Source organism: Oncorhynchus mykiss, chromosome 12, assembly GCF_013265735.2.
Source record: "Oncorhynchus mykiss isolate Arlee chromosome 12, USDA_OmykA_1.1, whole genome shotgun sequence".
In the NCBI taxonomy this organism is placed as follows: Eukaryota; Metazoa; Chordata; class Actinopteri; order Salmoniformes; family Salmonidae; genus Oncorhynchus; species Oncorhynchus mykiss.
The window spans coordinates 48,919,778-48,932,752 of NC_048576.1; the positions used below are offsets into that span (position 1 = coordinate 48,919,778).

General features: G+C 39.1%; 1 protein-coding gene across 1 annotated transcript in view; it reads left to right on the plus strand.

The window, feature by feature from the left end:
- The first annotated feature begins 3,126 nt into the window (after nucleotides 1-3,126).
- Nucleotides 3,127-12,975, plus strand: part of LOC110537710 (protein Aster-B) — a 174,680-nt gene continuing 164,831 nt past the window's right edge. The window contains exon 1 of the mRNA XM_021623988.2: nucleotides 3,127-3,500. Within this exon, the coding sequence (XP_021479663.1) occupies nucleotides 3,343-3,500 (158 nt within the window). The 5' untranslated portion in view covers nucleotides 3,127-3,342. The remainder of the gene's footprint in view (nucleotides 3,501-12,975) is intronic.

A 12,975-nucleotide genomic window follows, 5' to 3' on the forward strand; every position in this document is an offset into this window, starting at 1 on the left:
CTCAGTGATGTGTTGTGTTTGATTTGCCCCAAACATAATAAGGCTTTGCATTTAGGCCCAAACTTTTTTTGCACTATTACTTTAATGCCTAGACGTATACAAGATGTATGTTTTGGAATATTTTTGTTCTGTATACTTGTATTGTTCTTTTCACTCTGTCACTTAATCATTATTGTTGAGTCACTACTGTTTTTGATCCATCCTCAGTTTTCTCCCATCACAGCCATTGAACTCTGTAACTGTTTTACAATCACCAATAGCCTCATGGTAACATCCCTTCGCAGTTTCATTCCTCTCCTGTAGCTCAGTTCAGAAGGATGACTGTTTCTTTGATGTGTCTTGAGTGGTTTTATACATTATCCACAGCATAATAATTAACTTGACCACGCTTAAACATATATTCGATGTCTGATTTGATATTGTTACCAATCTACCAAAGCACTGTCCTTTTATGGGGCTTTCCAAAGACTCTCTGGTCTTTGTAGTTGAATCTGTGCTTGAAATTCAATACTTGACTGAGGGACCTTAAAGCTGTTGTATGTACGGGGGACAGAGGAAGGGTTAGTCATAAAAAAATTGTGTCAACCCCTATTATTTCACACAGAGTCCATGTACATATGTGATTTGTTAAGCCAAGAGTTACTGCTGAACTAATTTAGGCTTGCCTAAACAAAGGGTCTGAATACTTATGCAACAACTATATTTGAGTTATCTCATGTGTATATATTTGTATTCATCTTACTTTGCTTCCACTTTGACATTTGAGTATTTTCAGTTCACTGTTGACAACAAATTACAATTAAATAAATGTTAATCTCACTTTGTAATACAATAAATGTTGAAGAAATACAAGGGGTATGAATACTTTCGCAAGGCACTATACATATAGTGTACTTGATTACTCACAAGCAGAGTTTCATAAAAAAATGTAAATGTATTTTGAATGAATATACAAAATTACAATTCAAGCATTTGAAAATGTACAGTTTTAATGAGTGTGTTTAATTTTAATGATAGTGAACATATCATTGATATCATATCATTGATTATGAACATATATCATTCAACATACTTGAAGACTGAAAACAATTAATTTAAAGTACACTTTTAATAAGTGTAGTATATTTATAGTATAATAAAACAGTGAAAAACTATGAATTTAAAGTACACCTTTAACATGTGTATTGAAGTGTAATGATATTATATTTAAAGTACAGTATACTTAAGATATACTAGAAGAGTGCATCTCATATTTGAAGTATATTATTATATTTTTTGGTATATTTAAGTATACTTTAGTATACTTGTAATATATTAAAATTTACTTTTTTCCCGCTTGGGGATGCATATCTATCTTCCCAGTCATGTTAAATCCATAGATTAGGGCCTAATTAATTTAGTTCAATTGAACTGTAACTCAGTAAAATGTTGCATTAATATTTTTGTTCAGCGTACAATAGCTAAATTATTTATACAATAAAAAAGTTTGGCTGGGTGGCAAATGGGCCGAATCAAGCGCTAATTGAGCAATGTCTGTTTGATGAGCTGAGCTGGGGATCCCTCCTTTCAGCAGCCAGGGCAAAGTGGGATAGACCATTTAAACGCAAGGTTCTACAGAGGGTAGTGCGTAAGGCCCAGTACATCACAGGGGCTTAACTTCCTCCATCCAGGACCTCTATCCCAGGCGGTGTCAGAGGAAAGCTCTGACAACTGTCAAAGACTCCAGCCACCCAAGTCATAGATGTCTGGGACCAAAAGGCTCCTTAACTGCTTCTACCCCAAAACCATGACTGCTGAACAGTTAATCAAATGGCTACCCGGAGTATTTGCATTGACCCCCTTATTTTATTATTATTTATTATAATTTTTTGCACTGACACTCTTGCACAGGCTCGATGTACACTCACTGGACTCTATCCACACAATTACACATACTACACTGACACTCCAACACACAGGCACACATGGACACAGACACAAAACACATACACACACATGCGTATTGACGCCACACACACACACACACACACATCGGAAAGTATACTTTTTCCAAATTTGGTTACGTTACAGGCTTATTCTAAAATGGATACAATTTGTGAGAATTCTTGTTTTTGGGCATGTGGAACATTTCTGGGATCACTTATTTCAGCTCATGAAACATTGGACCAACACTTTACATGTTTGCGTTTATATTTTTGTTCAGGATCATTACAAAAAATTTGTAGACTGCAAATTGACCTCAAGAAGCTAAAACATAATAATGTTAAACTTTGCTTACATTTATATACGATCACATCTCGCTATTATTATATGTGAGAATAATTACGAACATATTTCTGAAATTATAATCACTTGGAACTGAATTCCTGGTGTTTTTACAGTCTTTTATGTCCAACCCCAAAAATGTTTAACTTGTTTTTATTTTTTTGCTCAGAAAGCTTGGGGGGGCAAATTAAAACTGTCCAAGACACATCACCTTTTTTTTAAACGGTACCAAAATGTGAATGGTTCATTCCACTGTCACTCCAAAATTCTCCTCTAATAGAGTTGAATGGCAGAGGCCTTCTGTCCAGCTTCTGAAGGCCTAGCCAATGGCTGGCTGAGCTAGCCTGGTTTTTCTACCCAGTCCCGCCATTCTCTTCAGTATTAACCTTTCTCTTTCCAAAACAAACTGAAGAGATGAAATCAGAAGATCATAAAAATATTGAAAATATAAAACTGAAACAAAATGTAATAAAAAAATGACAGAGGGGAGCTGTTTCGATTGCTCGGATGCTTTCTCTGGTGAGGTATATTCAGCCGCTTGCGAATTGAAGGACAATTATGAAACACAGAGACACGAAAGATACATTATTTTATATATTTTTGTTTCTTGGTAGGCCTACATTTTTTTGGGAAGCCGGGCATCCCTTGGCATCCATGAATACACGCCACTGAAATTAGGGGAATTTCCCCCATATTAACACACTTCATTCTATTTTGGGGCAAAACAGGCTATTGGCAAAAAAAAAGTCTAAAAGCCTATAATTTTTATGTTTTATAGCCAGACTCTGGGCTCAAACTTTCTCTTCCGATGGCGCTGGGGCAGGTGCCTGTGAAGCACCCCATCCGTGTCACGTCAACTCACTCCACCCACAGCGAAGTGCAGCTCTTCTCCTCTAACGCTACTCTGTCCCGTGCCCCTCGCTGTCGGAGAATAGGCCAACCTATCGATACAGGGAGGAGGGCAGGCAAAAACAGAATATTTCACCCGACGCAACCTCTAACAACGCTTGTAGACCCCATTTTAACAACCTTACGAAGTGCAGCGTCGCATTTATTGTGTAGCAATAAACCAACCAAATGGCTTTTGCAAATCACAGTCATTTGATCCCCGAGCTGAAGCTGGAAGAGACTGAGGACGAATATTTCCAGAGGAGCATTAGTCTGGGGCACCTGCAACAACTACAACAACGAAGCAAGCCGCCGTCACCGACTCCGTCGAATTCGAGAGGACACAGGTAGGACACAGAAGAGAAGACTGTCTTCCTTCACTTCACTCAAACGAAAAACGAGATGGTGGTACACGAAAAAAAGTGCTCATTCATAGCCTAAAACATTCCGTGATGTTTTCTGGGTTTGAGTGAAACATATGCTTCATATATATTTTGATAAAACTAGTGGCATCAATGGATAGTTTTGTAAACAGAAGAAGCATGCATTCAGAAGACTGAATGCAGCGTTGTGAACAATGGTGTTTTTTTGTGCTACCATGGTTCTTTTTTTGGATAATGGTACCTAGTAGTCTACATTTTAAAAAAAATATATTTTTTTTTTTGACACTACTATGGCAGGAAAATACCATGGTAGTACAATTAAAAAACGACCATGGTACTTGCTATTGCTCCAATATAAATATATGCTGTATTGCTACAGTACCATGGTATTTTCCTGCCATGATAGTGACCAATTTTTTAAATTTAAATTGTACTAAAATGCTAAATTTTTGTAGGGGTCTTGTTCATTTCTAACTTCAATTCCAAGCACTACAACACCAAGTCAAGTCTGTCCAACTCTGTGACGTTGCAGATAGATCTGTCCCCCTCTCTAAACAGCTCTATTTCAGCATTGGCCTGTAAATAAACCTTAAACGTAGGCAATTGTTTAAAGTACTTAGGTATAAATACTAGAAAGTACTACTGTACGTAAGTTGTTTTTTGGTATCTGGATTTTACTTGACTATTTATATTTTTTGCTAACTTTTGCTATTACTTCCCTACATTCTGAAAATAATGTATTATTTACTCCATACATTTTCCCTGACACCCAAAAGTACTCGCTACTTTTCCACAGGAAAATTGTCCAATTCACACAATTATCAAGAGAACATCCATGGTCATCCCTACTACCTCTGATCTGGCAGACTGTGGGAGTGTTCCCCTGGATTTCTGTTTTGGAAATTCCACTTACTTTTGATATTTAAATATATTTAAAACCAAATACTTTGTCTTTTACTCAAGTATTATTTTACTGGGTGACTTTCACTTTTACTTGAGTCATTTTCTATTAAGGTATCTTTACTTTTATTCAAGTATGACAATTGCGTACTTTTCCCACCACTGAACGTAGGAAGGTAACCAGATAATGCAGTAATTAAAGCTACAATATGTTACATTTTGGGCAACCTGACCAAATGGATATAGAAATGTGTGTTATAGATCTGTCATTCAAATTGAAAGCAAGTCTAAGGCGCAAAATATCTGTTCTATGTGCACTATCTCTATGCTTCCTGTTCTTAAGTTTAGTTTTTGCATCTTTTTCTTTTGGTTCAGCTCAGCACTGATGCCATGTCTCTATCCTCTGCTGTTTGTCCTTGGTCTGACAGGAGTAGGCCTTGTGCATGAATTCGTCTCACGATCAGGTCATTTTTATTAGTCTGAGCCTCTTCGTTATTTAATGTTCCCCAGCTGAGTGCCCTCTGAATTTTCTCTTTATAAAGCATCAAACTAAAATGGTGGTCATGTTTTGGTGCTGTTGATTGTATACTCATCAAGGTGAAGTGCTGGGAGGAGGCAGCACAGTGTTGTTTTTTCCCAGTATTCCTTATGAACCATGCTATTCCCTTAAAGTATTTCCTTACATTGAAAGGACACATATGTAAAATATCTGAACTATCTGAACATACCGTATCTACCTTTATTGAGTTAAAGCAAGAGCGAACATTGATGCTGTTGATCTGAAGTGATGGATGACGGATCAATCAGGCATTGATCTACCAGATATAGGACCAATCAAAGCTGATCAGGGTACACTCTGTTTTTAACAGCTATCACTGTTAATCAAGCCATTAAAACACTGTAGTACAGCTGCCAGATCCCTATCAAAGTCAAATCACTGCCAATATGCCCTCATATTAATTCAAGGCCTCCTGCCATGTCATTTGACTCCTGTGCAGATCAAAGCAATCTACACATTTCAGATCCACCAGCATGTCATGGGAAGTCAATGGGTCCTGGATGGGAAATGCAGGAAATGACTGATTTGTACCGAGTGGCAAAGCGAGATAGTGGCAGATCCCCTCTTTGGGTTGGAAAGGTTTAATTAAATGAAAAGAAAAGTGGGATGATTAAATGCTTTATCAAGGTCCTACCCATTTCTAAGAGGCCATAGAGGAGGACTCTGAAGCTTACTTACAGATTGCTTTCAGGTGGAATAAACCTTGCCGCCCCGCCCTGACTCCTACAAAGCCTACATTAAAAACGATGAGATCGGACAATTTTTTATTATTCAGAATTCTAGCTGATATTCAGATGCATCGCAGCATGCATTATTAACAATACACTGGTATGAAGTTTTTTTTGTGATGGATTTAAGAAATATTATGTTTAAGCAAAAGGCACTTCACTTTGAAGCGAAGCTTTTTTTTCAATGGGATTCTGATTGTACTTCCACTGTGGCGGAAATTATTTTTCAAATATACTTTTTAATGCCAGAGCAGTGTCAAATTTGGGTATTGCATGTGTCTCATGGGACATCTCATTTAAAGCGGAGGATAACTCTTTCACCATAGGGTAGTAATACACAAGTGCATATCCCATGCATAAGCCATACAGGGCACCTCCATAAACTCTGCATCAACATTCAGATAGCATACCTTTCCTGCTCTACATTTGAATGGTCTAATATTATCTATATACTTCTCATAGTGGCTGGGGGTGGTGGTGGAGAGGTTTTTCTGCCTCTTGGCACTTTGTCAAGTGAACCTTGGCTGGAGGCCATGCATGAGATTGAGAGAGTACTGCTGCGCTCTGATTTGTGTGCTGCTGACACACGGCCACACTCCTGACACTACTGGGCAGCTCAGGCACTGTGTGAGTTTGTGTTTGAGAGTGAATACATTGCTGTTGGACTGCGCAGAATCACTGATCTACAAATCACCTTGCATCCCAAATAACAACGCATTGTGCGTTCAAGATTAGCAATTCTGCACCTCACCTTGCTCCAACTGATCCCCCCCAGACATGCTGACAGGCTAAATCCAAGGCCAGCTAGGCTCTTTCTCAACCCACTTGGGATTCTGCCTCAGAGGTTTGTCTGGCTCATAGTGCAGCATTGGTGGGCCAACCAGGGAGGGAGTAGGATAAAATTGCCCCTAGACACTGATCTGAGGAAAGTTGTGTGTTTACCCACCGAATGGTTAAGGTTGTGGTTTGGGGAGAGTAAGCTGATCCTAGATCTGTGACTTTTAAATGGAGCATAGGCCATTCTTGCATCCAGGCTCTAAAGCAGAGTTTCCCAAACTCAGTCCTGGGGCCCACCTGGGTGCACGTTTTGGCTTTTGCCCTAGCACTACACTGCTGATTCAAATAATAAAAACTTGATGTTGAGTTGGTTATTTGAATCAGCTGTGTAGTTCTAGGGCAAAAAAAACAAAACGTGCACCCATGGGGAGCCCCAGGATTGAGTTTGGGAAACCCTGCTCTAAAGCACCAGTGGAGTGACGTCATCGCAATCTTCATTGGACCGTTTACAATAACTCAAGAAGTCTTTCTTATTGCAATTTTCTTTACAGATACTCAATATTTGGTTGTACAACAAAAGGACTGCAGGATTCTTTTTTTGCCAGGCTACAATTAAAAATGGACACTTCAGCACAATCTTGATCAGACCCATTTCAGTGGCAGACCCCTTTTTGTGTTAAACTCAGATTGTTTAGACTTGGCTTGAAGGAAAGCCTGCAGACAATCGCCTTCATGACAATAAACCTCATGTGAATGCAAGTCTTACAGATGTGCATAAAATGCACTATTTTGTTGTGCTAATGAAAGCCTAGCATAACAAATGCTCTATACACATTAGTGATTCTTACACCTCCAATTCTTCTAGGCGGACATTGTGGTGATTTTGTTTTTGAGAAGTTCTCTCACTGGGTTTAAAAAAAAAAAAGTAATAGTAAAAAGCATTTCGTAAAATAGCCTGTAAATACAGCAGTGGAGGTCTAGTTCGGTAGAATATCTAACCGGTGAATGGTAGACTCAACACAGAATACAGACGAGCTGAGCTGAAATTAATCCCAGACTGCAGGCTGTCTGCATCTCAGTTACATTGTCGACTCCTTAGCCATTATCTGTGACCTCTAGGAATAGACCGATAGTGCAGTAGCATAGCTAGCTGCCAAAATTAGATGTGGATCTAGCATCCTTGGGAAAAGCAGCAGTGTAGGAGCCAATGGATAAATAAGGGCTCAGGTTGTTGTATCCAGCCCAGGCCTCTTATTGGAATGGAATGTCGATATTATGTAACATTAGGACATGAAATCCCTAATGCAACACTCAGTATCCTGTTTCACTCCATCTGCACAAACAGGACATGCATTATGTAATATATATCTTTCCTTGTCTGTACTGTATCAGTAGCCATGCTGACTTAGAAGAAGAAAACGCATGATGAATGAATACACTCTGTAAAAAGTCTAAGGCAAAAAATTTGACAAAGTAACCTACACTATCTTTTCCTGGTGGATATTTGTTCACCCCAAATAATCATTGTTCAATGAAAAGTGTCTTTTGCGTCCCTTTTGATATTTTAAGTGGAAATCGTGCACCAATATTGCATTTTAAAAGCCTGTTATATTAAATGAAGAGCCATTGAATATAGACCACATGGATAATTAAATAAATCAGATTTTGTTTTTAGAAAGAATGGCGCCGGATGTGATGGCTGCCGTTTTACTGGCTCCTAACCAATTGTGCTATTTTGTGTTTTTTTCACATTGCTTGTAACTCATTTTGTAAATAATGTTGATGCCACTGTCTCTTATGATCGAAATCAGCTTCTGGATATTAGAACAGCGATTACTCACCTCAAACTGGACAAAGATTTTTTATGTAATGAGCCTGATGCGTAAGATATAATGCTGCTCCCAGACAAAGCCCAAATCCCCGTCATTCGCATGAAGAAAATAAGGAAATACAGGGGGCGGAGATCAGGGTGCCTTGTGAGAATTAGTCGGCGAGTGAGTAACCCGCCTCTACCATCCGTTCTATTGGCCAATGTGCAAACACTGGAGAATAAACTGGATGAGCTCCGTTTGAGACTATCCTACCAACAGGACATTAAAAAAACGATAAAATCTTATGTTTCACCGAGTCGTGGCTGAACGACGACACTGGGTTTTCCATTTATCGGCGGGACAGAACAGCTATGTCAATTAAGACGAGGGGTGGGGATATGTGTCTATTTGTCAATAACAGCTGGTGTGCGATGTCTAATATTAAGGTAGTCTCAAGGTATTGCTCGCCTGAGGTAGAGTACCTCATGCTCTAGACCACACTATCTACCAAGATAGTTTTCATCTATGTAGTGTAAAAGCAGGTTCTACACTTTTTTTTTTTTTTTTTTTTTTTGTGGAAATGTTCTGGGGTTTTTGGTAGAAAACTGAGCATGTTGAGCATAACACGTTAACCTTGTTACCCATCAATAGACAATTACAAATGTTTGTGTAGCTTGCATTCAATTGCCATTCTGTGTTGCACACACTAATCTTCCATTCCTCCTGTCACAAGGGGATTTATGGCTGATTTAACCCAGTTACAGTCAACACTGTTACTTTGTTTGGCACTTAATAGGTTGTCTGTCTTTAGTTAACCTGTTGGGATGGTATTTGTTTCATTAGTCCATTGTTGACATAGTCCCAAAATGTTTTGTTGTCAGCAATCAAGTTTTCAAGATATGTAAAATGCCTCATATGGGAATTATTTATTTTCAAGTTACATATCTTGTTAACTTGATTGCTGACAGTCCCAAAATGTTTTGCTCAATGTCAACAATAGACTAATGAAACAAATACTAAAATATAGTTTTGGGTGGAGTTTTCCTTTAACCTCTGATGTTCACTCAAGACCACTAGATGGCAGACTTGGGTAGTACATAGAAGCTGGCTGTGCTATGGTATTCCCATGTGAAACACACTGCTCTGGGGTCTATTCATTAGTGCACACCGTAGTAAAACATGTTGTAATGAAAAAAGTTTTGCAACGAAAACTAGTGCTTCTTAATGGACAGATTCAGGTTAGTGTCTCCCCGTTTTGGCAAGTTTCCTTCCATTTGGTTCCAAATGAATATACTGCCCTGTAGATAGAACTATTCTGTTCACGGAGAACCAGGTACACATGACTCCCGTCACTTGTTATGTTAATGATGACAAGGAGATGAAGTCCCATCATGCACTCCTTCACGAGGAGAGCCGTGAGAGGCGGTGATGTTTCCCCCGTGGCCAAAGCAGTAATGATTGACAGGTCGTTTTCCACCAGCTGGGCCTATATGAGAGATGCACCATAAGATTAGTGTCAATCAGAGCATAGGCGTGACATTGTGTGGGTGTGTTTGGTGTTGTGAGCTCGATAAATGGACTCAAGCCTTTGTCGGAACAGACAGTGTCTTTGTCATACAGACTTGCGTCCATTATGTCCTCATATTATCCAATACTGCCCCTTAGGGGAGTTTAATGGTTTACACAAAGCTTTCCCATGAACACTGCAACATTAAAGGAATAGTTCACTCAAAACGTATGATAGAGCACATCCAGCATAGTCTGTTTTTTTCCTCTATCTTGAAAACTTGACTGCTGACAGTGGACTAATGAACTAAAAATAATAATATATTGTTTTTGAGTGAATGATCCCTTTAAGTGTCACAGGACACATTTCCCTACACACACAGGGCACGTTCCTCTTGCCAGCAATTGCTGATGCATGCCAGATCTTACAATGCCTGGATAGGTATTTTAAGTATCAGCTAACCACATATGTTATAGCAATCTGTTAGTCGATGTCAGTCGTTGGCGTGGCTAGCAACCATTAGTTGATGCATGCAACGTCTGAGCAGGGGAACACGACCACAATCCGCCTTGCGTTTCCCTACAAAAACGCTGAGCCTGCTCCATCCACTTACCATTTTTTATTTGACATTTTAGTCATTGATGTTCTAAACTAGAGCGACTTGCACACAGTTCAGACGCTACATTTATGGCCAGTTGAACTGAATAGAAATTAAGAGTGGGATGGCACGGTTAAGAGCTTTGCTTGACGTACCAATTGGTTTCATGCAAACGCTGTCAACACTGCAGCAGACTTCCTCGTTGATTTTGGGTTTGAATTCGTACGTAACTACAAGAAGTCCTCCACCTGCAAATCCGAGGCCATGATTGTGCTTCAGTTGTGGGTGTGGTAGAGGGGCTACTTTAATTTGCATGCAGTTAACATACACTACATGACCAAAAGTATGTGGACACCTACTCGTCTAACATCTCATTCCAAAATCATGGGCGTTAATATGGAGTTGGTAAATGCTTTCTAAATCGAGTAACAATCAAATTGCAAACAACTTACTTTAAGATTTCATCTTTCTTGTAACTGTAAAATGCAGTACAATACTGGCACTATTTCATAACTGATGACAGAGAATGTTCTCCAAAACATCCACTGAGCGGCGCAGAGACACCATTCAAATGTGTACAGGCTCATTACAACTTAAGCTTTAAGCAAGAAGTGATTTTTTTTCCCATCTGTGTACAAGGAAAAGAGGTCTTGTTTAAATTCTATGAAACTATTTAGTATATTTTCATGTAGAGCTCTAAATCTGTAGGAAAATATCACAGCGAGATGTAACCACAACTGTTGGATTCGCTAGACTGTCACCTTTCATATGCCATAGGCTGAGCTCCATTGTTCAGAGGAAGAGAAAATCAATTCTTTGTCTGGATCGGACAGAAAATGGGATACGTGACTCCCTATGCAAATGCACAGTATGTTCTGAAACCTGACACTTCAAGTCAGCTCCTCTGAGAGAATGGAAGCGGAGAGCAGACAGATGGGGCTTTCCAGCACGATAAGGCACGGGAACCTACGGCGTTCACATAGCGCTTTGTACACCAAAATGTCAGTTGGAACTGGTCCAGAACAGCTCAAAGTCCCCCATATAGGGGACTTAACATATAAAGCCTTGTTCACAAATGCTCAAATCATTTTAGTTTTTCAAATCCGTTTTTGACTATAGACTGTCCAAACAGCAAGTGTGTGTCCACAGTAGAGGTCGACCGATTAATCGGAATGGCCGATTAATTAGGGCCGATTTCAAGTTTTCATAACAATCGGAAATCGGTATTTTTGGGCGCCGATTTGCCAAATTTAAATTTTTGAATTTTTTTAAATTAATATATATATATTTTTTTATATATTTTTTTTATTTAACTAGGCAAGTCCGTTAAGAACACATTCTTATTTTCAATGACGGCCTAGGAACTGTGGGTTAACTGCCTTGTTCAGGGCCTGTTACGCGAATACAGTAAGCCAAGGTAAATTGCATATAATCTGACTGAGTATCTAAGTATCTGACTGAGCGGTGGTAGGCAGAAGCAGGCGCGTAAACATTAATTCAAACAGCACTTTTGTGCGTTTTGCCAGCAGCTCTTCCTTGTGCGTCAAGCATTGCGCTGTTTATGACTTCAAGCCTATCAACTCCCGAGATGAGGCTGGTGTAGCTGAAGTGAAATGGCTAGCTAGTTAACGCGCGCTAATAGCGTTTCAAACGTCACTCGCTCTGAGCCTTCTAGTAGTTGTTCCCCTTGCTCTGCATGGATAACGCTGCGTCGATGATGGCTGTTGTCGTTGTGTTGCTGGTTCGAGACCAGGGAGGAGCGGGATGGAAGCTATACTGTTACACTTGCAATACTAAAGTGCCTATAAGAACATCCAATAGTCAAAGGTTAATGAAATACAAATGGTATAGAGGGAAATAGTCCTATAATTCCTATAATAACTACAACCTAAAACTTCTTACCTGGGAATATTGAAGACTCATGTTAAAAGGAACCACCAGCTTTCATGTGTTCTCATGTTCTGAGCAAGGAACTGAAACATTAGCTTTCTTACATAGCACATATTGCACTTTTACTTTCTTCTCCAACACTTTGTTTTTGCATTATTTAAACCAAATTGAACATGTTTCATTATTTATTTGAGGCTAAATTGATTTTATTGATGTATTATATTAAGTTAAAATAAGTGTTCATTCAGTATTGTTGTAATTGTCATTATTACAAAAAATAAATACAAATCGGCCGATTTAATCGGTATCGGCTTTTTTGGTCCTCCAATTATCGGTATCTGCGTTGAAAAATGATAATCGGTCGTCCTCTAGTCAACAGCAGTAATTTGCTGACATGGCTACACTAGTTGTCATAGTAATGACCTGTGTGTCTGCAGTGGTGTAGCCTAATTGTTGGTGTTATTGGTGGGGGTGCTAATGTGACAACAATACCTGCCATGGACGTTTCCCAGATTCTTTGAATGTTCAAAATCACGAGTTTGAACACTTTTTTAAAGCCTCAAAGGATAACATGATCTAACTTTCAAAACTAGTCCTTTTTGGCTAGCCATAGCAGTCAACTAGCTAGCTAGGTAGCTGCAAATAAATCAGATTTGACTGTTCAGACAA